Here is a 22,637-nt window from a genome sequence, read left to right on the forward strand (position 1 = left end):
AAGTACGTTACATCCCACTTAAGGCTGTGCCACAACACACCACGTACTTACACCTAGTGCAGCAATGTACATCATCAATTTGTATTTTGTGCTAGTATGTACTATTTACTTCCAGTTGAGCAATATCCTTCCTATCCATCAATGCCCAACCATATCCTGTTCAATGAGCCAGCTCATCTGCTATGCTGTGATGTATTCAATCAACCAGTCACCAATACTTCTGTAGACGGTTCAACCTTCCAGATAGTCAACACTTCTTGGATGTATTCAATCAGCCAGCTCATAAATACTTCCTGGATGTATTTAACCTTCCAGATAGTCGAAACCTCAGTAGATGTATTCAGCATTTAGCTCGGTCTTGCTGTTGAGGAATTTAATCATTCAGCTCATCAATCCTGCTCCTGATTTAATTGTCGAGATTATCAATTCTTCTGTTAATGTATTCGTAGATACTCAGAAGAATCATGTTGTTAATAGCAGTACGGATCAAAATGATCGACAGACCCTTGTAGATGCTGGACTTCGCCATAGCCGAGGCCGCCTCTCCGACTTCCTTGGACTTGCCAAGCAGCACGCTCTGAGCGCGAGTCTTGCGGGTGTCAAGCGGGTAGGTCTATTTCGTTAGCTTCTTCACCCCCAGTCGGTAGAAGGTACACTTACACAAAACCAGGGCATGGTGCTGCAGATCGCACCAGCAATCGCGGGCGCTCCTGTTCCCTTACCCATTTCTCTTTCCGCAATCTGCTTGACAGTCTCATACACGCCAAAGTACAGGCCGGTGCCGACGGTATCGCGCAGGGCATGAAGATGGAATCCGGTGTACAGTCCGCGGAAACCATATCTCTTGTAGATCTGTCGGAACGCTTCGGTAGTACTAAGACGTGGCATGTTACGCAGTGAAGGGTCATTGGGCGCATTATTAGAGGCCTGGGAACGATGGGACATCAAGACCGAGGTCTGAACTACGTTCTTCGCAAGCTCAAAGGGACCTGTTCTCGTTAGTAGACTTCTGAGTAGGGTATAAACCGCGTCTTACAAGCAACCGGCGAACTGACGAGTCCTGCAAAAAGACCAGCAGCGGTAAAGGTAACCACAGTAGAAACAGTGGGGCTGCTGCCTTCCTGGTCGTAGATTTCCAAAGGCGACTCCCCGGTTATTCTCTGGATAAAGTCGGAGACCCTATTTTTGGCAAAGGCATAGGTGGTGAAGTTCATCACTCTGACCGCCGTAACGCTTGCAAGAGGTGGCAGAGCGCCTGGATTTCAACATTGCATTAACATCCGCTGTAAGAATGCTAGGCGAGGTCAACCTACCAGCCACGTAACCACGCGGGCCTTCAGTACGCCACAAGTAGCGAATACACTGAGCTACATTTTGAAAGTTGTGCCTGTCAAAGTCAGTAAATCTGAAGCAGTAGCAAGCAATACCCTACTTACGTCTGCATACGGGTTTTGACGTTTTCCAGGGGAGTCTGCAAGCAGCGAGTCAGTTCCTCTTGCTCGACCACTTGACGCGTAGCGCGTAGCACTCACCACTGCGAGCGTAGCAAAGACAGTGGATGACGCCGAAGCTACCTGAGTCTTGTAGCTCTTAAGCAGCTTGTTGCGTGTCGCTTCATCCATCGTCAAAGTGGTTTGCGTCGACCGGGTTAAGGGAGAAGGTTGAGGGGGAGGAGGTGAGAAGGGTGCATGTTCAGAGTGTTTGTCAAGAGTCATTCCTGGAGGTATCCCATCTGTGGCAGATGAAGTGCTCCGTGTTGATCGCTTAGTCGTCGTCGCCGGCGGAGACCGTGAGGGTCAGTGAAGGAGATCGTGAGATGCAGGCTGGGGAACCCTATGGAACGCAAAGCGGTCTCTCAACGTGCGAGCAGACCGTTCAGCGTCCCACAATTGTCCATGTAGCAGGCCTCAGCAAGCCTGGTGATAGCACAGCTGTCCACAACAAGGGAACGTGAACGTTGGCGTATATATGAAATGATTGTGCAAGTTCGAGAACCCGAGGCAGTGGCAGCACTCCACTTCACAAGCAATAGTCAAGCTCGGACGCACTCAACCTGGCCGTGATGGTATGAACAAAAGCTTCGTTCCAGCGCAAGAACGTGCAGACAATCCCTCTTCCACACCCAGGAACTATATCGAGACAAACGACGTCGTCTGAGCTATCTGGACAGGACGCACGGGTCATTAGCCATTTGGTTCTTTCCATCCGCACCAACCCCGCCATCATAGCGGGACCACATTATTCTTTTATCCCAGTTACCTCCGTCCGAGCAACATCATGGACTCAGGCTGGATAACTTACCTCCAGAAGACGAACTCGACTGTCGGGAGTGGAAGAAGGGTCAATGAGGCGGGGACAATGGGCCGTGCGGGCGAGAAATCCAGAGTCGAAATGCAAGAAAAGAGGGAGGAGGGAGCGGCGGAGATCATCACGATGGACTACCGAGTTGGTTTTAGGTCCTTATTGGGAGAAAGTTAAGTTGACTAGTTAAGTTAGTGACCTTTCCAGCTTGTCTGCGGGTTTCCTGACTAAGGCAGGGAATCTTCCCCAAGAATCAGGCCAACAACGAGGAGGCATGTGGACGGTGCTTCTGAATGCGGTTTAGTGGCAGCCGGGCTGTGACGTCGTCGTGAAAGCATCCAGTGCGACAAACCGAGTATTTTGATACGTTCAGTACGACTTGACCACCAGAGAAGGACTTGACGGATGTCTCTGCCTGAGGGCAAGCGCGCCTATTACTCGCAACCGATCAAACTGTTTTCTCCTACGAGACATGGTACAATGTACATTCCAAACCCATTTGCGCAACCTCAGCTCTGACAAGTGACAAGTGCTCCGGGATGTGTGACTTTTTCCGTATTGGTTCTTTTGTTGCCGAGAATCCACCCTCGAACATCGAACTGGGGAGCTAAACCCAAAGAGGGAGGCGTGGCAAGGGAGCTTGCGTCGGACTAAGCCAGTCCGGCGGTTGGAGGTACCCGCTCTGCCTGACGAGCCACTCACCAGGCGGATGCTCACGGATTGACACTCTCCCTCATGGCCACGCTTGCTGCATTGTCCGCAGTCATTGGCTCCTCCCCGGCGGACGGGCAGATGGACGAAGGAGGGCGGGATGCGTCTGGAACTGGATATGGCTGTGGAAGCCAGGTACATCTCTCTGCTCGCCTCCAATCATGGCATTCCGCAGCTCTCCTCTACAGCATTGAGTGTCGGTCCAGCTAGACCGGTGCATGTCTTGGTTGACACTACTAGAAGTACTTGGTAACATCAATGCTACGAGTGGTCAGAGTCTTCTGACGGTCCTGACTGGTATAGTACTAGTACTGCGCAGTTACAAATAGCAAGGGATTTCACATGCAAAGCGGGCGGGATAAGTCATTTTCCAATGATGGACGTATCCCTTCCGACGTACTGTGCGTGGCATCTCCTGTTGCTCTTGACCCAATTCTGTAAATACTTTAAGGCAGGAGATCAAGCTCCAACAACATGTGGCCAGAAGAACAGTGGCATACCGCGGTACGAGCGAATTAACGTTCTCAGTCATCTCTGGACAAGTCAAGGGCGACGGCGGACAGCCATGGTCTCTCGTGCCAGTGCCACCCATCCTGAGAATGGTGTCGTAATATGGCCAAGTTCGATTGTTCTCGAGCGATTTATTGTGCCAGCACTATTGGCTTAGCGGAAATAAACCTCGTCCTGCTGATGTGTTCCAGCGTTGAGTGGATTAACCATGGGTTCATTGTTGGTCAGAACTCATTGTTGATCCACGGGAGGCCGTCCCCGGGATGGATGGATATGCATGGATCAGGATTCGGTCGATCTCAGCATCTCTCAATACCCCACATATGGCAGTAGCTACCGTACTGTCCATACACTGTAGTACACAGCATCCCTTTCGTGGTGCATCAGCAGATAGTTCATGGGCACCAACTTGTCAGGGATGATGTGTGGATGCCCAGTGCATGTCGGGTTGTCAGTATATACTTTGATGTTGTGCAATGGTGGAGTCCACCCATAGAGGATTGTTCATCAAAACAGCGCTACTTCCTCCCCTGTCAATGAGAAGAATGCTTAGAATAATGCTCACTGATACTCGGAACTGTATACTTCCATCAGCTCAACCTAGCCTTTGACATCCTCGGGACAGACTCGTTGGGGACTTTGACTCGGCCCGGCTTCACATGGGATGAACATGAAGTGATAATGTGCATCTGCCGATGTCCACATCTTTTACCCACAGCTTGGATAGTACTAAGATAAACATCAGGGCTACCTGAAGAGATTATCGCCAAAACTATCGACTCGATTGCATAAGAGCACAATGCAGTGGTTGTGCATGAACAACTGGGGTCAGCTTATCCTCGGGACCTCGGTCGGCACGGTTCCCCGCAGGGGCCTCTCCGCATTCAACGGCCTCTCAGTTTATCTCCGCTGCTATCCCCATGTGCTTCAGGGGTTTATTTTAACGTTGCACCCGGATTCTACTTCTATACTCACAGATCAACTATCTATTGACAAGATTCCTGCAAGCTTGCAGCTTCTCTCACGACCAACTAACGAAGAATCACGAACTATTACGAGACTCCATCCATCATGGGAAAGAAGCCATCTGGTCCCGCCTACGTCCTTGGCGTGGGAATGACCAAGTTCATCAAACCACGCGGCAAGGTCGATTACCATGAGCTTGGGTTTGAAGCTGGTGTCAAGGCCATGCTGGATGCTCATATCAATTACGACGACGTCGAGCAGGGTGTCGCCTGCTACGTCTACGGTGACAGCACTTGCGGTCAGCGCGTGTTCTATCAGTTCGGTCTGACCCAGATCCCTATTTACAATGTCAACAACAACTGCTCCACTGGATCCACCGGCCTGGCTATGGCTCGCACCATGGTCTCTCATGGAGCTGCCGATTGTGTCTTGGTCGTCGGTTTCGAGAAGATGAGCCCTGGAAGTCTGCAGTCAGTCTATAATGACCGCGCCAATCCTACTGGATTGTTCGGTACTATGATGGCAGAAACTAGGGGAATCACCAATGCTCCTGGTGCTGCACAGATGTTTGGCAATGCTGGACGTGAATACATGGAGAAGTAAGTTGAGACCTACGCCGTCGTCCACAAATACTAACGAAGACTAGATACGGCGCCAAGACAGAGGATTTTGCCGAGATTGCTCGCATCAACCACGAGCACTCGAAGCGCAACCCATACTCTCAGTTCCAGGATGAATACACGCTCGAGCAGATTCTCAAGGCGCCCAAGATCCATGAACCTCTCACTAAGCTGCAGTGTTGCCCGACCTCGGATGGAGCTGCCGCCGCTGTCATTGTTTCCCAGGCATTCCTCGATGCACGCCCGCATCTTAAGGATCAGGCCATCCTCATCGCGGGCCAGCAGCTCGCTTCGGACAACAGCTCGCTCTACAACCGCAGCTCCATTGACTTGATGGGCTTCGGTATGTCCCGCGGGGCATGCCGCGCTGCGACCGCAGAGGCAGGCGTCAACGTGAAGGACATCAAGGTCTGCGAGCTGCACGACTGCTTCTCCGCCAACGAGATGATCACCATCGACGCTCTAGAGCTTTCTGATCCTGGAAAGGCCCACGAGATGGTCCGTAAGGGAGACATTACCTACGGAGGCAAGATGGTCATCAACCCGTCAGGCGGTCTCATCTCCAAGGGTCACCCGCTAGGCGCCACGGGCCTGGCGCAATGTGCCGAGCTGGTCTGGCATTTGCGCGGCTGGGCTAACAACCGCCTGGTCAATGGAACTGATGCCGCACTCCAGCACAACCTGGGCTTGGGCGGTGCCGTTGTAGTGACAGTGTACAAGCGCGCAGATGGCAAGGTTGCTACACCTGTGCCATCCGACGTTGTTGCTAAGATCTCCGGGCTTGGCTATAACCCGGCCGTGGAGGCCAAGGGCTTCACGGCGGAACAGGCCAAGTCCGTGCAGAGCAAGAACCACAGCGACACGTGGGCATTGGGCGATACGCAGGAGAGGGTTCTGGCACGTTTCTAAATGTAGCTAGGTCTGAGAATGATAGCATGAATAGTAATGCAGATTGTATACCCCATTCAAGCACACAACATATAATGCAGTACCCAGTACCACAGCTCACTGTAGTATCCCAAGTGTGATACTACCCCGATTGTACAACCTCACCTCAAATACACCATCCCAGTCCAAAACAACCAGGACATCCCAGCTAAGCAAAAACACCCACAAAGTCACACACACTGGCTCCTCCATCCAAACCCTCCATCCCAACTACCCGCCGCAATAATATGAACTAAATAAACTCGATGGCTGGGGATAAGTGGGGCCTACAGCACCAGCTTACTAAGCACCTCACTCCACCGCCCGGAATAAATAAATTTTCGCGAAATCTCCTTTTCTCCCCTCTTTTCTTCTTTTTTTTCCTCTTCAAGGTCTCCAACATACCCTTGTTGATGGATAAACTCTCCATTCCACTAGCAAATTTTAGCTTTGAGACCGAGAGTGATATTTTCTGCTCGTTCTAATCCCATTGCCTGACAACTGTTCACGGGGTCGTTTGGGTTCGCTTTGAGCATACACCATTTTACTATTATCATTATCGTTGATTGGATATGATTGGCGAAGGAAGAAAATGAGCTTCCTTAGCTAGTGATGTTCTTTCATTGTTGCTCAAAACTGTTGAAAGGTTGAACTAACTATAGGTTTTATATCATAACAAGGAAGATAAGGTGTGAGGAATGGAAGGATGGAAGGAAAGAAGGAGTCGGCACATTCGAAGCCTTGTCCGTCTAATCCCCATGATTCGTCGAGGTCAAAATCGTGCCAAGAGTGATCGGATTATTTGGACAAATATACGTCCTTAAATCTCTCCCTCGTGTTGCGGCCGCCTGTTTATTGTATGGGGTGGTACGTGTCAAAGTAGGGAGGTACATACTATCCTTTCGATTTGGATTGGTTATGCGTAGTGACAATTTAGATCAATTGAAAATCAAGAGCAAAAATCACGCCTTAGAATTTCCTTGGTGTTAAAAAGTAATTCAGTTCACATTCTGCTATAACTTAGAACATAAGGAAATATGTTTGCATGCATGCATGCATACATAGGGAACATCATCATCCTCCAACTGACCGACAGCTTGTGCAGCGAGAGTGTTTACAAGAAAGGCACTTGCTGGCTTCAGCTTCTGCATTCCGTGATTCTCCACATCGACAACATACCCACCAAAGAAGTTTCCAAGATTGGGATTCCGTTGCTGCGTCTTTGCCAGAAGACGATTTCCCCGAAGTGCTGGGTTCTGCTGCCTCGAAACCCTTCCATTCAGGAGCATCTCTCCACGGTTGTCTCTGGAACCGTCCTGGTATATTCCCATAGGCGCGACCATCAACATTGTATCCGTAGGCCACACGACTCTCTTCTGCATTGTCCGCCCGCCCATGCCAACGCAATGCAAGTAGTGCCAGTTTCTCTAGATGTTTGGCAACGTGACTCTCCCAACTTGTGTCGGAAGTTGTGCTCAGTGTGCATAAGGGACACTCTGTTGGCCACTCTGTTGGCCACTCTGGTAGACGCTCTCGTGGGTACTCCGGTCGACACTCTGGTTGATAGCCTAGGACCCCAGTAGCCAACTCTTTGAGATGAAGTTGGCAGTGTGCGGACCATTCTTGCCGTGATTCATACAGCTGAAAAGGCGATGGGCAGTATGGGAAGACACAGACATATGGCATGATGTCGTTGAGGACGTGCTGGGCCCAAGCATGTTCACTGCAATCAACCCGGACCATGAAGAAGCAATAAGGGCATTCATACCTTTCCTCCACTATCTGACAGGGGAAAAAAACCATTGCTTCATCGCCTTCTTGTTCAAGAAGCGCTGCACGTGAGCAATTGGAGTCCTTTGAATCCTCCATATCCCCAAGCTCTAGGTTGCCCGGGTAGTCAGGCTCGCCATTCTCGAGTCCGAAGCGTACTCCAGCGAGTTTTGATCGACATCTCTTATACTGCAGGATCGCCCGGCGCAGTGATATCGCTGTTCCAAGTCGAACAACAATGCGTTCATCTGCCTGAGGGTAACTATTGAGAACGAGCTGTTGATCGTAAGGCTCAAATTGAGCCACGTCAGACTTCTCGATCCCCACAACAAAATCGTGTTTAGAAGGTTGGTGAATTGCCGGTGAAAGCCGGAAGAGACAGTCCACTGTATCATGCACAGAGTGATAAATTGACTGGAGCTCTGCTCGAAGATCTTCCTGCATATCAGAGTTCGGAAGCTTCCTGTCAGCCGGACTGGGATCTGCGATCTCCTGCAGATCTTCACAGTTCCTTAGAAGCTGTTCTAGAAGACGGGCGACGTGACTTTTGAGGTGAGATGAATCGCGCAGCCTGTAGTCCAGCGACCTTGAGCCCTGTGCGTTGGCTCCAATGTCGGCAGCCCACACTCGCATTCGCCCGATTTCATCTTCCCAGAGAGATACTGGAACCTTATCATCGAACAGTACAAACCATCCATCTGATCTCCAGTCATCCAACCGTTTAATGATTGCATGTATAGATGGTGAGATGGCCCGAGCCATATTTGATGCTCTGGCGTCAATTTGCCTGTCCTCAGTTGAAGGAGGCCAAAGTGAAGGCTCTTGCAAGCGCCAACGTGACGTGAGCAACCCAGGTGTTACAAAGAGCGGGGTATGAGGGTCATTTGTTGCACTCGTTCAGTCCCAGCCTCGCCTGCTATACAGACTGTCTCTTCCTCATTGCTTTTCATAAGTCCGGCACTCCAAGATGGCTACTGGCATCGAAGCAGCCAGTTTCGTTCTGGCCATTTTGCCACTGCTGGTAAATCAGCTTGAAGATTACGTCCAGGGGTTCGATAAATTGGCACAGCTCGGATCGAAAAGACACCAGAGAGATATGCAAACCAAACACAATACCTTGAAAGCTGAAATGGCGATCCTTCTCAATACAATTCAAATCGCCGTGGACGGAATCACTCAGTATGAATTTGGCGATTGGACCAGCATTTCCGATTCCCAGTTCTGGACAGACGACAATATACAGCAAAAACTTGAGCGGAAGCTCGGAAGTAGCTATGATCTATTTATAAGCTTAACAAATGAGCTAAAGGACCAGCTAGAAAGGCTATCCGCGAAGTTGGGCGTGGGTGTTGGCAGAACTGGCAGAGTATGCGTAACTGGAGCACCTTCATAACTATTTAAGGTTTCTAAGCCGCTGACCAAGTTCACGTGGCTGCCAGGTAACCAGGTCCAGCTTTCTCGATCGACAACACATGAAGATCCGCATTTTCTTCTTGAGTGGCCGTTACAAGGATCTTTTCGATCAGATCGGGTCTAGTAACAGGCGTCTACAAACCTTGGTAGGGCAATGCAAACAGATTAGGGAGATAAGCGCAAGAAGCGCCGTATCCCAAGAATCGCTAGCGCGACACCAAAAAGGGCGTCAATTAGCAAGCAGCCTGCATAATGCGATCATGAACGGGGTTTACTGGCAATGTGTTTGCAAGACTCAGCATAGACTTTACTTTACGTTTGACTCCTTAAACACTCCATGGACTCGTGACCCGTCCAGCAAGCCGAATTCTGATGCCATTAAATTTGAGATGGAGATCCTGACTTTGGAGAACCCTAATCGCTGGCACGAAGTCGAGGCTAAACCAGATAATAATAGTCTCCCGCAAGAACTGTGTCGTGATAGCCATGCTACGTCAAGCCAGCAAGGGCTATCAACTGATGGAAACATACTCAACATCAGCTTCCCCCAAGGAATTTCAGGTACCGAACAAGGAACCGTCATTGGAGCCCAAGACCTGCCGGCCGCAGTTCAGATCACCAATATGTGCGTTTCACTGTCGGCCGTCGGTATCAACGAGAGCAATGAGATGCTTCTTGGGTACGTGACAGACACAAAGCACAAACATAATATATACCATCTGCGAAGCAATGCAGAGAGCGTACGGAACCTATATTCCAAATCTCTTGAAGAGTTATTTGCGATACTGTCCTCATCTTCTGATGTTGCTGTCCAAAAAATCTTTACGGTTCAAGATCGTTTGAAAATCGCGGTAGATCTTGCATGTGCAGTTCTTCAGTTTCACGGGAGCTGGCTCAAAAGAGAGTGGCGAGCTCGAGACATCAAGGTCTTCAAAGATCCACGCGTCTCAGAACCTGAAGACGTACCGGTACCCGTACCCTATATTGAGTGGGACCTGAATACCGAGCCCAGTCAGGTGCAGGCGAGCGAACCTTTCATCCATTTGGGGTTCGTACTGGTGGAGCTGTCTCAGTGTCAGACTCTGGAGGCGTTAAAGACAGGGGAAGATCATGATGAAGTGCAGGTTGTGGCTAATCGCAACACGGCACTCCGCCTTCTACCATTTGTGGAGACGAAAAGCGGGCGAAGCTATCGCCAAGTGACAGAACAATGCTTGAATTGGCCGAATTGTACACTTGACAACGATAATATCTCCAAGGCAGTTCGGTCAATTATTGCGCCTCTAGTGGGATACTGGAGGATACTCAAAGGGCCAGAGCATCCACACTGAGGGAGGTACAGAAGTGAACAAATACTTGAATTCCTTTGGTGAGTATATCCCACTCGACATTGCCACTGCATCATACCAATCGCTAATAGTAGAAGCTTTTTACGTGTTTTCTGAAGTAGTGAAAGAATGCTCTACCAAATTGCACAATTTGTTGATAACAATTAAATGACCACCTTCGGCATCAGCCAACTAACAAAATTGAGAGATCTGATCAGTAAGGAAGTATGCAAAATAACTTTGGTTTAATGTTTGTAGTTTGGCCCTTGGTTCAGAACTGTTTCGAACCTCCTGGCAACAACAAGTACGCGACTGTTGCACAACCTCACTTTGATCATTCCACGATAAATTTTCTGCCACAAGGAGAACGCCCTTCATCGAATGCGATCCATCCCAAGCTGATTTAACTCCCATCATCGAGCAAATAACCATCCTGTCATCGTGAAACAGACGCGTTAGTCTCGCAGCTGCTGTCAAGCATGCAATTTGGATGCACACGCGGCTCTCCTGCAGAACGGTTAGGAGGAGTAAACCATGCCGCGCAATAAACGAAGGATATCAGACAATTGTGTAAGACTCTGTCCCCCGGAATGTGCCCTTCTTGGTGCCGGTTTGCCGATCCACGTACCCATCAAGCTTTCTCCCTCCACCCTCCTACATGAGGGTGCGCCGCCCTGAGCACCCCTTGCGTCCATCAAGGTACACCACGGGATAACCAGCCAAACAAACACCACCATCGACCAAGCCCTTGGATTCCCCAAATATGAGCCACGCGGATCATCTATGTTTTGAGTCCATCGCGAGTGGGCGCGGTCCCTTCGTTCTCCTCCCAACCAGGGGAATGTCAGACGTACCTGGGAGCCAAGGACAAATATAAAAATGCCCACGAGGTCAGCTCCGTAGCACACCAGGCGAGCATTCGGATTCATTTCTGCAGTGGTCTGGTCGTTTTGTCTCATACTTATCCTTCCTTTTCTACTACTCTACTTCTATTTTGCGATCTTGATCAATTATACTTGGCTATAGATCGATCTACATTCATCTATCACGCCTATCCACTCTTTATTTTATTCATCTCACTTCAATTCTCGATCTATTCTCCTTTCCACATACCCACACATCATCACAATGGCCCGTCTCAGCCTTTCCATCTTCGTCCTTTGCCTCTTCCTGGCCCTCTTGGTCTCGGCCATGCCCGTCAAGCGCGAGAACTCCAGCGGTAACGAGCTGGACGGCACTCTCGCTGAACAGGTCGCAGAACAATCCCTGGAGGTAATTCTTTCCCTCCCATCTTGACTACCCAATATACCTTATCCAGACACTGACGTAACAATCTTATTTAGTCCGCCAGCGAGATGCTCGACCAAATAACCGGCAAGGACGACGACGACAAGAAGAAGCCCGCCCCCAGCGGCACCACCACCGACAACAAGCCCTCTCCCACTGGTGCCAAGCACGCAACCGAGTCCCAGACTGCCCCTAAGACCGAGGACAAGGTGGCAAACACGGAGCCCTCTTCCACTACCCCTACCTCTACTGAGGAGACCCCCTCAACCTCTAGCTCTGCCCCCTCGACCGCCTCCTCCCACGTCGTCAATGACAACCCGCTCTCGAAGATCCCTCTCGTGGGCGACTTGTTGAGCGGTGGTGGGTCTGGCTCTCTTACTGGAGGACTGTTGGGTTAAGCCATCTTTCTTCCCTTTAAGGATGGGAGAGTACTGTGTTGGTCATTGTTGCTTTCATGTATGTTTGGTTTCTATATGCATGCATGCATGCGTGATGGCAGTTTGATATTTGGACGGAAAGAAAAGGAAGAAAAATGATCTTTGGGATGGACTTGACTGCGTTGAGTCTATCTTTGTTAACTCACTTTTTATGATTTTGAAAACAATAGTAATGATTTAGTGTAGCTAGCTAGATGCATTTAATGGAATCCAAATCATCAAACTAAATTGAAACAATTAAGATGCATTTCGCTAGCTCGTAGTGAATCAAGCACATGGTTTTGATAAGGGAATCATGACCATTGCTCAGGACGGTGTAGGCTTCATACATATCAATCTGCCTTACTTGGATCCTGAAGCAACACGAGAAGTGAGAAGTTAGGTACAGCAGAGAGGGCAATTAGGAAGACGTTGCGCAGGGTATACTGAAGAGAAGAATGGACGTCACGAGGTGATCCATCCGAGCAACAGACTGTTAAAGACGTAGTAGTCTGCTAGTTATCCAGCAGAATGACATGCAGGGTATCCATCGTAGAGAATGATCACAGAAGAAAAGAGATTTTGATTAGAAGAGATGAAACAATGTTCATATTCCTCGATAGACATTGAGATAAATTAGGAAACGAGCAACACTACCCGGGACAGCACTTCGTTCATCTCTGCACCATTCCAATCAGCCCCAACCACAGACGGTGCCAGAGAGATCCAGTAGAAGTCATCCCATGTGATGCTAGCTAATATCACTAGACGGTACACACCCGCAGGACTTTGTAGTGTCTCTTGTATGAGTAGGCGAACTGGTCAACCTGGCACGTTGATACGCCCCAGGCATTTCGCATATCCTCAGTAGCCGTCACCCCGGACAATCATTCATCGCGATCTCTTTCATTGCACTTGATGCTGCTCCTTTCCCAAACGGCTTCTTTGTAACAAACCGAGTACATTGATTTCGACATCCCACCAGACTCATGCATGTGAGGAGGTTCATCTGGTAGAAAGATGCTTGCGAGATAAGGGAGAACAGTCATATGTGACTTGCCAAGGGGATTTAGTCGGGCCGTGGCTTCAGATTCGGTTCGAAACTGTACTGTGTGCAGAGTGGGGTATCGTGCAAGCTGTATATCTGTCCGTGAGACCAACATACTGGAAGCTGCAGTGGTGCAAGCGATGTGGTCGTGAAGGGGACGACAGATGTCAAAGCAAAGAGGGTGTCCTAGGGGAGATCCAGTAACACACCAGCAGTGAGGGTTTCTCAATCTGCAAGCTGAGGGCTCAGAGACGGATACACACACTGGATAAGACCCAGACCCTCCAGATATGTGGTAGGGCGAGAACATATAAACAAGCCGGACAATGGCGCGTGAGGAACTCGGTTTAGCCGACATAGAGTCATCGGAGGAAGGCCTTCGAAAACCCTCGTGCTCTTTCTTGACCACATCGTGCCGTGACCGCAGACCAGATACCAATCGTACGTGCCGCAGTGGTTGTATCCGCCTTATGAGTTCCTCCATGCGCGCATCTAAGCGCAATGGGTGTCATGTCATCCTCCGATTTCGTTCAATCTACCAACAGGGCATAATATTGAGAGTATTGGTTAAGAGAAAGAGCCAGAACCATGAAACACGACTCTAGCAAGGGCGGTCTAAAGCCCTATTTCCAATGATAGCACGCAAGATCAGCTCGCGATTTGGTGTCAACCTTGCTAAGAAGACCCGGCTTTGCTTGCAAAGCATAGACTAGGATGACGGAGTCCGATATGATGTTCCACTATGGTGACATGTAGAACAAGCAACCAGGACATTCTTCCATCTTTGAGAGAGTTTGCGTGCGGAAGTGTCTGTGGATTGGAACATAAGATGTATTTTGCCCTTCTGCCCAAGCGATAGGGATTGGCCATGGTCACCGGAAGGCTCGTTGGAGGAGGCGGACTTCTTGAATATCCCAGTTTGATCCTGGACGTACTGCTCATGAACGTTTCAAAATGACCTGGTAAGAACTATCTCGCTCCATCATGATAGATGCCCATTACAAGTCTGGGCTTTGGCGTTGGCCGACCGTACAGGAGCGAAGTAGCGGAGTTGGGGGAAAGAAGAGCGCTATGACATCTCGTAACAGGGGAGATGGTGGGTAGGAAAGCGATTGGACTTGCAACTTGATAATGCTTTGCTTATGTTGATAAGATCATCTCAAGCTCCGTCCCCAACTGCTACAGAAGCGCGAGCCAAAATAATTGGCACAAGAAGTTTCTGATTTCTGGTCTGAAGACGGAAAAGATGTATGGAAGCCGAGCTGTCAGGAAGCTGGTGTTCGATGAGGGTTGCATATGTGCGAGTTGCCACGGATCGATTTTCCCGCATGGTGCTTGAGCACGCGTGGAGGCTCCCCAATTTTGTGCCACTTGAGAGGGAACGCAGCCTGATATATCAAAGATGGTGACCTTGGATCCTGGTTGCCTTGTGGGGTGGCTTGTACTCCACGGACGCAACAGTATATGGAAGACAGAAGATGGATATCCGTGTTGGCAGTCAACACATTTGCAACCAGATTCCTCAACCGTCTTATTGACGCATTGGCAATTGTTTCCGTTAGTCATTAACTTGCAGCTTCCGAGTAGAGTATACCTTTCTTCATGACCGGTCTGGTCCTCTCTTGGAACTTGTCCAGCTAGTTTCTGTCGCTGCTCACAACAAAACCTATGAATAATTGATAAATCGGAGGAAAACCAGGTAATGACTGGAGTCTCGGGCTCATTTCCTAAAGTATGTTGTGATCATATGCACGCAGATTCGCGCCGCGCACCTCACGTTCAACCTCAGTCCACAAGAAGCACAGGTGGCCTTGTTCGTGGTATATACCTCCTATCCAGCGGTATGTGACGCTCTGCTCATGACCACGTTCGTCGTGATACGTAAAGGTGATGTCCTCTGTATGTGACCGAGTCCTACTACCAGGCGCATGGGATCCTTGTCGAACCGTCTTTCATAGCTAATAGATTGGTTCGGTATGTAAATGTGAAAAGTCAGCGGACCACTTCAGCGCTGTAGACGTCGTCCCGATGCTCGGCTCCGGAGCTCGTATTACGGCCTATGTCGTTGCACCTCGAAATAGGTTACCACTAGTGCAGAGACGGACGTCTTGACGGACAAGCCTTTGATTATATTGTGTTATGAAATCAATGATCTGACGGGACATACCGCATTGTAAGTCACTGATGGAGGTTTAAGGGGCTGACTGATAGGTGAATCCTAGCATTGCCATAGACACAGGTTTCCGCATTGACTGTCTTTCTTTTCCCCAGACAAGGCTGTATTGTGTCTGGAAATAAAGCCTTTCCCCCCATTCATAAGCGGAGACAGCGCTGGGATGACAATGGGAGATCTCTAGTTCCCCATATGGGGGACGACTGCGCGAAACCGACCCGAATCCGCGCTGACTACCCATGAGATAGCTGTCAGCTCCTCATCAGAGTCATTCATACATCAGGATTGTATGGGTGTGCCGGACCGGGAGGTTGGAGAGGCGTGAGAGCACAATGCGATAGCCTGACAGGAATGGTACCATCTTTTGCTATCAATCATCGAACATCCGTCCTTATTCAAGGCTGTGTTCAACCCAACCACTGCATACACCGGTGGAAGGCATACGGGAGGCGAGCGCGATTATGGTCGCTTGTTTTGCGCCCACTCTGTCTGTTGCCAATGGCCAGTGTCGATGCGAGATTCCTTAGTGTAAACGCATCAGAGATGGACCCTGTCTGAGGCGAATTCCAGAGTGTGCTTAATTCATCCCACAGGTCGGCAACCTCATCGATAAGTTGACCGGCGACGGTGATATGAGAAAAGAGCATAGGTCCCGACTGTTTTACTGCCCTCATGAATAGCTAACCTCTTTGTTATGCATAACGATAATTGCGTCGGGAGGGTGAATCTGAACCTTCGGACGACAGCGAATCTCTATATATTCTATATCGACGGGTATGGTGACATGAAACGAGAATCTCAATGTCCAGTATGCTACATTTCACTGGTGATCTCGCCGTCGGTGGCACGTCCGGATAAGGCGTTTGCTTGGAGTGAGATTTCGGTTCGGTCTCACCACTGCCGGTAGACAGGAAAATCTAGTTGGAGTTGATTGAAGACTGCTGAATTTGACTGTTGTCCCGCTGCTTGAAGAGCCCGGAACAATCATTGGCTCTCTAGATAACGTCTCCAAACATATGGTTAGTCGGAACAAGACAGCAGAAGCTATTCATTCCATTAGAGCACCTACCTTCCTCTCGACGCCAGACCAGTCTGATACAGCACTCCCAAGGTTATGGCCGTCCAGATAATAAGCAAGGTCGAAGTACAGAGAGTTTTGAAGCCTCGGGTCTTTCCAAATACATTGCATCTTAGCCGGTGAGCATTTCTCTGTAGAGGTTGTACGCTTCATATCAGGCGATGTCCACTATGTTCGGCTGATATATAACCAGGGTAGAGTATACCGAAGAAGAGGGGTCGAAGCCGGATGCACGTTCCACTGAAGTCCTTCGTATTCATTTTGTCTAGCGAAGACGCCATGCAAAGGCCAAGGTAGCGACATGCCCGAAAGGTGATGGAGGGGGTTGTTTCTGGGCTTGTTATGACAAATAAGTGGATCTGGAACGCCTTTGCATGCGCAGCATTTGGTTTTCGATTCCTTGCATGTGCTGTGCGATGCAGGATCTTTGTAGCTTTGACTCTTTCGATCGCAAGATGAGTCCCCTGTTTGCGAAGTCTGTTGGAGGGGTTTTGGGTTCCAGCCACTTAATATAAATGTATTTTGTAAGAGTGATTTCAACATGGTTGATGTGATATCGTAGGCTCGGGAGCAGTCACGAAGACTGACCACGAGTCATCCGGTTCTCCTGTGCTCACGTTTCCTGCTGAGACACGGGCATAGAAGTCCTATGATGGACTGTTAATCTTTCTTCGACGGATTGGAGGCGGATGGCTTCGAACATCTCCGTGGCTGCGGATACGGCATCGCCTAAGGCTATCTCCAGATAGCGTGGTGTAGTTGATTCGGAGTGTATGGCCACTAAGCGCTTTATCAATGGCTTCTCATGAGACCAACCATCAAGACGACGATTTCTCCGTTATATAGAAGCTGGAAGAGACAGGTACGCGCAGCACGGCTTTTCAGCTAGTAGCGAAGCCTTGGGTTCGTGGGATTTTCGGATGTTCGTTTTACTAATTTGTACACAAAGGGCCCCGCACTCGTAGCCATTGGGACCATGGCATGGAACCCGGAATCGCAGGAGCAAAATGCGATCTGCGACGATATCGGCGGCGCATCGAGGAGGCCTCGGGAACTCCTCTCGTAAGTCAAGCTGCGCTAATGAAAAGCAAAGTCACAAGTGAAAGAATAGATGCGGGTTGCAGCATGCCATATTAGTGTGATGCTGGTGTATAGAAGGGGGGCACCAACGACAACATGAAATTCTCGAAATAAACCTGTTAGGATGACGACACAAGGGGTAGGGTCCAAACAGAATAGTATCAGGATCGTGAACTAGCATGTTTCTCCCTTGCTCTTATTGTTGCCACAGAATGCTGGAAAATTGGACAAGAAGACTGTTGTTGCGAAGTTGTTGCACGCACTATAGGCTGACAAGTCAGGTCTGTGCCACGTTTCCAGTGACATGAGTGAGGCAATAGGTTGCTTCAGGGACATGAACTGGATAAGTAAATAAAAGTTCCCAGAGATTCAGTGCTTCCATCTCCATACACCAATGACCTGGCAAAGGTCTTGTCCAATTGTGTTCAGCGAGAGGGGCCGATTCGATAGTGTATATGCAGCAGGAAATGAACTGTTGTCGGCAAGACGACATTTGGTGACCCCCTGGTCAACCATCATCTACTCTGAGAAAGGCCCTCGAAAGGATCCTCTGGGCCTTCTCTTCATTCGCTCTCAATCAACACGTAGCGCAGGCCGCCATGGTTCCCAGGCCTAACAGGAACCGTCCATGAAAATTGGGAATGGCAAGATGCTCGAAAGCCTATACCAGGACCTCATTGGTATCCTGCGGTTCACTGAAGGCGAACCAGGTTGTTATGAGGATCGCCCCGGGGCAGGGCCTCAACTGATCAGGATCGCTCGATTGTCACAGCTAGTTGGCCGAAGGTGATAGCAGATGTGATCGCTCTGCGATTGATATATTTGACCTGTAGAGCCTTGTTAATCGCGTAAGCCATGAAATAGAGAGAGGCCGTGACTTACTGAGCAGGAAGGTCCTGAAGTTGTATTGAATACTTTGGATCCTCGAAACTAATGGCTGTTCAACGATGGGCAATGGTGGTTTTGGAACCTCATTATTGGAAGCCATCATGGTGTATACATATTTGATGGCCTCTGAGGATTGGATTCGCATATATCAAGATGTCCGCTTCCTGCAGATTCCTCACATAATTTCGAATACAATCCTCACCTCATTCAGACATTGATGGGGCCTATACGGACGGTCAATAAGTTTGTATGTAAAAACCATTATGTGTCATGTTGTCACCTCTTTAGTAGGTTATATATATGCTTCCAGCATCGTGGGGGATACCAGGCTTCACCGGGCGACAGCACCCGAGAGTTCCTTTCATGGACAAAGTAGGGGAACATGGGGTTTTATACAGGGCCCACAATATACGGTCGAAAGATTGGTGCTCCAGCTCCTCAGTCCTGAAGTGGGTACACCATGATACATTGAAGGTCCCTTCTATCTCCTTGAGCGTGCGCTTAGTAGAGAAGATGGGACGTATGAATGACAGCTCCAACTGTCCGCGAGGGGGTTTATATATATATATATATATATATACTAGAGAGAGACAGAGAGAGAAGAAATCTGAAGATCAAGGAACAAACAAGATGGGCGGAAGGATGGGGATATATAGCTCCCGAAAGTGCATTTCTAGTAAACAGGAGGTAAATAGGCATGAGAATGATATTCAGAATCTAGACCGCACGAAGTCAAAGGGGCCAGGGTGAGGCCGCCAGTAAGGTCACCGCGCATTATTCCATATACGCAGCGTTGTTCCACAGTCTTCATGTAGGATTCCAAGGTCGCAACCGGTGATCGTGACCAAACGACAAGCCCGCCTACTCAGGTAACATGCCAGCTAGGTGCATGCCCATCTACAGCCGCCTGGAGGGAGATTCTCGTCTAATCCTGGCCTGTACCCAGACGGGATGTTGTTTGCGCCTGCGGCCATCCTGGGGATTTAGCTTTCCGCGCTCATAATTCACTGCAACCTACCAGGATTGCGAACAACGCAGATAGATGCTTGTCACTTCGTTACTATACTTTCAGCTGGGTTATGAGCTCTTGTTCTGGTTCGCTCGCTGTTGGCCCTCATATAGACCAGTGTAATATCCAGCATAGTACCAGGCCATCATGAGGTTTTTGAGTCCCTCATCTTGCACTTAGAGAGAGTTAGATTTCTCCACAGCAAAAAGGATTAGAGCGCATCTTACCTTGGGATAGGGTGGCATGAGGCATAGGAGGTGCTCCTACGGCACTGGGCCCAGCCGGTTGATCGGTGACATGGGCACCCTGTCCAAGAGGCTGTTCCGGCCCTTCCGCGGCCTGAAATGAAGTCAGTCCAGTAGATCCAACCCGACAAACGGTGCAACTCACTTGCGACAGTTTGGCCTGTGGCACCTGTTGAGGTTCCGCTGGAGTTGTTGCATTTGCAGCAGTGTCGGCGTCGACGTCAGCATCCATGCGGTCGGCCGATTCGTCCAACGGCTGCTCATCTTGCTCCATCTCAGCTTTTTCAGCAGCCTCTGCTTCTCTCAGGACATCTTCAACATTCTCGCCCTTCGCATGGATGCTGTGGTAGAGCTGGGGTTGTTCTGGTCAGCGAGCGGATCACGTGCACGGGGAGGAAGCCCATACTTTGTATTCCTCGACAGCCTCATCCCAGCTCTGGACGAGGGCCGAATCATCCCAGATCTCTTCCTGAGTGAGGGGTTTATTCGCCTTGGCCGATTTCCCCATGACCCCGGTAAATGCGCGCAAACAAACGGGCGTGTGAGATGGTTGGGTTGCGGAGAAACAAGAGCTTAGAGTTGGAGTCGCGGCGAGGCCCCGTCGGCCGGGCTGGATTGCATTCACCGCTTGGCGCCCGAAAAATTGCGAGCAGAAAAAAAGTTTCCCGCACCTTTGCGATCCTCCGATTGTAGTCCCCCAGGAACCGCCTGCAATTATCCCCAAAAATCACAGCAGGATGGCCCCCGACAAGAAGGACAAGAAGCGCAAGGGTATGTATTGTTACACCGTTTGAGAAATTTTTTATTTCAACCCGTTGGTGCGCCTACTAACGCTGCTCAGCTGCCGCTGCCACTGCCGCCGATTCGCCCGCAAAGAAGACCAAGAAGGTCGAGGCCAAGACTGCCGAATCCCCCAAGGACGCACCCAAGCCTATCCTCAAGAAGGCCAACCAAAAAGTGGCGGCTACAAAGACCGATGGCGCTTCGAAGACCAAGGCCAATGGCCAGCCCGCCAGACAGATCAAGCCTCGCAAGCGCGCAGCCGACTTCCTGAGCGACAACGAGAACAGTGAGTCTGAGGCGGAAGTTGCTGAGCCCAAGGTTGCGAAGGAGGAGAAGCCTACCACCAAGAAGTCGAAGAAGGAGGACGGATCAGCTGCTCCCGCGACAAAATCCAAGCCCGCCAAAGCCAACACCAAGGCCAAGAAGGCAGAGCCTGTCGTTGAAGAATCTGAGGAGGAAGACGAGGCCGCCGCCTCGGAGGCTAGCCAGAGTGAGGATGAGGAGGATGACCGCACAGCTGCCCTCATCAGGGGCTTCGAGAGCAGTGGTGACGAGGATGAGTCTGGCGATGAAGGCTTCAACCCCGACCAGCCGGTCCCTCAGATTCCCGACTCGAAGAAGGCCAAGCGCAAGATCTTGAAGAAGCAGAAGGAGAATGCCGGTCACGTTGAGGAGCCCGGAACGGTTTACGTTGGGTAAGTTAAACCATCAGGAAGTTCAGTTGTGACTACTATTAACACGCTATGCTACAGACGCATTCCCCACGGTTTCTACGAGCACCAGATGCGCGCCTACTTCAGCCAGTTCGGTGAAATCACTCGCCTGCGTCTTTCCCGTAACCGTATCACCGGTCGCTCCAAGCACTATGCCTTCATCGAGTTCGCCCATACCTCTGTCGCTAAGATTGTTGCTGCCACCATGGACAACTACCTCATGTACGGCCACATCCTGAAGTGCAAATACGTGTCCCCTGAACAGCTCCACCCGGAGGTCTGGAAGGGCGCCAACAGACGGTTCAAGCGCACCCCCTGGAACCGCATCGAGAAGAAGCGCCTTGACAAGGGCAAGACGAGAGAGCAGTGGACGGAGCGCATCGAGAGGGAGCAGAAGAGACGTCTCGCCAAGGCTGAGAAGCTCAAGGCTATTATGGGCTACGACCTCGACATCCCGCAACTGAAGAGCGTGGATGAGGTTCCTGTCCAGGAGGCCAAGGCCATCGAGGCCTCTGAGCCCGCTGCTGAAGAACCCGCCAAGGCCATTGAGGCTGCCCCGGTTGAGGAACCCAAGGCCGAGAAGCCCGCTGAAGATACCCCTAAGAAGACCAACAAGAAGACTAAGAAGGCTGCCCAGTCCCCTGCTGCGCAGGAGACTCCCAAGTCGGCAGAGAAGTCTACCCCGAAGAAGACCACCGAAGAAACTGCTTCCCCGGCCGCCCAGAAGGCCAAGAAGGTCCAGAAGAAGACCAAGGCCAAGTCTAAGGCTTGAGGGGATTGGGGGTTTTATATACTACTTTTGTATTTCTTATGGCATTAAACAAGAATTACCCGGAGTTCAATCGATTGTACATGAAAAAATAGGGACATTATTTTCGCTTTAACAAGCCATTCTTGATTCATAATTCTGTCCAGTAAACGTATACCCAAAACCCCTCTTCTAACCACCACGTAAATTCTCAGCATGCCTCAGGCAGTACCCGCAACACCATAGAAAACCGAAGTCACGTGACACACACCACGACCCACAGCTCCACTCCCTGACTAATCGGCTATAAAAAAACCCACGCACCGAATCCAAATTTCCTCTCTTTTCCCTTTCTCCTCCCAACTCCTCGCTCAAAGAATCGCATTCAAAGCTCACACACAGAGAGCAGTCTTCACGACTCTCTCTTTCCCCCTCAGCTTTGGGAGAAAGTCCCCGGACATCCTGACTGTTTAAACGTCCTCTTGTAGGGCCCAGTCAGGCAATGCGGAAACGCGCCGCCATAGAAGCAATTCGATAGCGGCTTATACGCCCTATTCCCCTCCCAGTGTTTTGTCTCTGTACCCGAACACTTGCTGCCACCTTCTGGTGTGGCTTGTGGGTAA

The 22,637-nt window shown here is 50.1% G+C and overlaps 9 protein-coding genes across 9 annotated transcripts; 4 read left to right on the forward strand and 5 right to left on the reverse strand.

Moving 5' to 3' along the window:
* Positions 1–378: 378 nt before the first annotated feature.
* On the reverse strand, positions 379–1,936 carry BO88DRAFT_109853 (putative mitochondrial carrier protein). Its single transcript, XM_025701259.1, has 6 exons — positions 1,533–1,936; positions 1,437–1,471; positions 1,314–1,387; positions 1,037–1,255; positions 661–989; positions 379–613 (listed from the first exon to the last, which is right to left on the reverse strand). Exons 1-6 carry the CDS (start codon positions 1,713–1,715, stop codon positions 407–409), a joined length of 1,047 nt encoding a protein of 348 aa, XP_025567762.1. The 5' UTR covers positions 1,716–1,936; the 3' UTR covers positions 379–406.
* A 193-nt stretch (positions 1,937–2,129) lies between these two features.
* On the reverse strand, positions 2,130–2,775 carry BO88DRAFT_422211 (uncharacterized protein; the record flags this gene model as incomplete). The annotated part of the gene is made up of 4 exons (XM_025708563.1): positions 2,130–2,162; positions 2,302–2,438; positions 2,654–2,679; positions 2,705–2,775. The coding sequence occupies 4 exons, from the start codon at positions 2,773–2,775 to the stop codon at positions 2,130–2,132; spliced, it is 267 nt and encodes an 88-aa protein (XP_025567763.1).
* Positions 2,776–4,450: 1,675 nt separating this feature from the next.
* On the forward strand, positions 4,451–6,071 carry BO88DRAFT_380867 (putative sterol carrier protein). Its single transcript, XM_025704555.1, has 2 exons — positions 4,451–5,087; positions 5,135–6,071. The coding sequence occupies exons 1-2, from the start codon at positions 4,594–4,596 to the stop codon at positions 6,015–6,017; spliced, it is 1,377 nt and encodes a 458-aa protein (XP_025567764.1). The 5' UTR covers positions 4,451–4,593; the 3' UTR covers positions 6,018–6,071.
* A 930-nt stretch (positions 6,072–7,001) lies between these two features.
* On the reverse strand, positions 7,002–9,053 carry BO88DRAFT_401555 (uncharacterized protein). The gene has a single exon (XM_025705871.1). The coding sequence runs from the start codon at positions 8,565–8,567 to the stop codon at positions 7,110–7,112; it is 1,458 nt and encodes a 485-aa protein (XP_025567765.1). The 5' UTR covers positions 8,568–9,053; the 3' UTR covers positions 7,002–7,109.
* Positions 8,670–10,549, forward strand: BO88DRAFT_468703 (uncharacterized protein; the record flags this gene model as incomplete). The annotated part of the gene is made up of 2 exons (XM_025711572.1): positions 8,670–9,177; positions 9,284–10,549. The coding sequence occupies exons 1-2, from the start codon at positions 8,773–8,775 to the stop codon at positions 10,547–10,549; spliced, it is 1,671 nt and encodes a 556-aa protein (XP_025567766.1). The 5' UTR covers positions 8,670–8,772.
* A 766-nt stretch (positions 10,550–11,315) lies between these two features.
* Positions 11,316–12,457, forward strand: BO88DRAFT_484818 (uncharacterized protein). The gene is made up of 2 exons (XM_025712305.1): positions 11,316–11,818; positions 11,890–12,457. Exons 1-2 carry the CDS (start codon positions 11,675–11,677, stop codon positions 12,229–12,231), a joined length of 486 nt encoding a protein of 161 aa, XP_025567767.1. The 5' UTR covers positions 11,316–11,674; the 3' UTR covers positions 12,232–12,457.
* Positions 12,458–12,911: 454 nt separating this feature from the next.
* BO88DRAFT_109943 (uncharacterized protein) lies at positions 12,912–13,826 on the reverse strand. Its single transcript, XM_025701260.1, has one exon. It carries the CDS (start codon positions 13,779–13,781, stop codon positions 13,137–13,139), a length of 645 nt encoding a protein of 214 aa, XP_025567768.1. The 5' UTR covers positions 13,782–13,826; the 3' UTR covers positions 12,912–13,136.
* Positions 13,827–19,429: 5,603 nt separating this feature from the next.
* On the reverse strand, positions 19,430–20,312 carry BO88DRAFT_109968 (uncharacterized protein). Its single transcript, XM_025701261.1, has 4 exons — positions 20,177–20,312; positions 19,916–20,122; positions 19,753–19,864; positions 19,430–19,700 (listed from the first exon to the last, which is right to left on the reverse strand). The coding sequence occupies exons 1-4, from the start codon at positions 20,276–20,278 to the stop codon at positions 19,594–19,596; spliced, it is 528 nt and encodes a 175-aa protein (XP_025567769.1). The 5' UTR covers positions 20,279–20,312; the 3' UTR covers positions 19,430–19,593.
* Positions 20,313–20,333: 21 nt separating this feature from the next.
* On the forward strand, positions 20,334–22,144 carry BO88DRAFT_401559 (uncharacterized protein). The gene is made up of 3 exons (XM_025705872.1): positions 20,334–20,541; positions 20,612–21,248; positions 21,306–22,144. The coding sequence occupies exons 1-3, from the start codon at positions 20,508–20,510 to the stop codon at positions 22,036–22,038; spliced, it is 1,404 nt and encodes a 467-aa protein (XP_025567770.1). The 5' UTR covers positions 20,334–20,507; the 3' UTR covers positions 22,039–22,144.
* Positions 22,145–22,637: the final 493 nt, after the last annotated feature.

This window comes from Aspergillus vadensis (genome assembly GCF_003184925.1).
Source record: "Aspergillus vadensis CBS 113365 unplaced genomic scaffold BO88scaffold_2, whole genome shotgun sequence".
In the NCBI taxonomy this organism is placed as follows: Eukaryota; Fungi; Ascomycota; class Eurotiomycetes; order Eurotiales; family Aspergillaceae; genus Aspergillus; species Aspergillus vadensis.

What these genes read in the sequence shown, in the direction of transcription:
- BO88DRAFT_109853 (XM_025701259.1), bottom strand. Translation starts at nt 1,715, where the DNA reads ATGACTCTTGACAAACACTCTGAACATGCACCCTTCTCACCTCCTCCC. An exon ending in TCTTTGCTACGCTCGCAGTG is followed by an intron (nt 1,472 to 1,532) that starts GTGAGTGCTACG and finishes CGCTGCTTGCAG; the next exon opens with ACTCCCCTGGAAAACGTCAA. An exon ending in GCACCATGCCCTGGTTTTGT is followed by an intron (nt 614 to 660) that starts GTAAGTGTACCT and finishes CTAACGAAATAG; the next exon opens with ACCTACCCGCTTGACACCCG.
- BO88DRAFT_109968 (XM_025701261.1), bottom strand. Translation starts at nt 20,278, where the DNA reads ATGGGGAAATCGGCCAAGGCGAATAAACCCCTCACTCAGGAAGAGATC. An exon ending in AGGCTGTCGAGGAATACAAA is followed by an intron (nt 20,123 to 20,176) that starts GTATGGGCTTCC and finishes GAACAACCCCAG; the next exon opens with CTCTACCACAGCATCCATGC. An exon ending in TCATGCCACCCTATCCCAAG is followed by an intron (nt 19,701 to 19,752) that starts GTAAGATGCGCT and finishes ACTCTCTCTAAG; the next exon opens with TGCAAGATGAGGGACTCAAA.
- BO88DRAFT_401555 (XM_025705871.1), bottom strand. Translation starts at nt 8,567, where the DNA reads ATGGCTCGGGCCATCTCACCATCTATACATGCAATCATTAAACGGTTG.
- BO88DRAFT_401559 (XM_025705872.1), top strand. Translation starts at nt 20,508, where the DNA reads ATGGCCCCCGACAAGAAGGACAAGAAGCGCAAGG. An exon ending in GAAGGACAAGAAGCGCAAGG is followed by an intron (nt 20,542 to 20,611) that starts GTATGTATTGTT and finishes AACGCTGCTCAG; the next exon opens with CTGCCGCTGCCACTGCCGCC. An exon ending in CCCGGAACGGTTTACGTTGG is followed by an intron (nt 21,249 to 21,305) that starts GTAAGTTAAACC and finishes GCTATGCTACAG; the next exon opens with ACGCATTCCCCACGGTTTCT.
- BO88DRAFT_109943 (XM_025701260.1), bottom strand. Translation starts at nt 13,781, where the DNA reads ATGGAGGAACTCATAAGGCGGATACAACCACTGCGGCACGTACGATTG.
- BO88DRAFT_484818 (XM_025712305.1), top strand. Translation starts at nt 11,675, where the DNA reads ATGGCCCGTCTCAGCCTTTCCATCTTCGTCCTTTGCCTCTTCCTGGCC. An exon ending in TCGCAGAACAATCCCTGGAG is followed by an intron (nt 11,819 to 11,889) that starts GTAATTCTTTCC and finishes AATCTTATTTAG; the next exon opens with TCCGCCAGCGAGATGCTCGA.
- BO88DRAFT_380867 (XM_025704555.1), top strand. Translation starts at nt 4,594, where the DNA reads ATGGGAAAGAAGCCATCTGGTCCCGCCTACGTCCTTGGCGTGGGAATG. An exon ending in GGACGTGAATACATGGAGAA is followed by an intron (nt 5,088 to 5,134) that starts GTAAGTTGAGAC and finishes AACGAAGACTAG; the next exon opens with ATACGGCGCCAAGACAGAGG.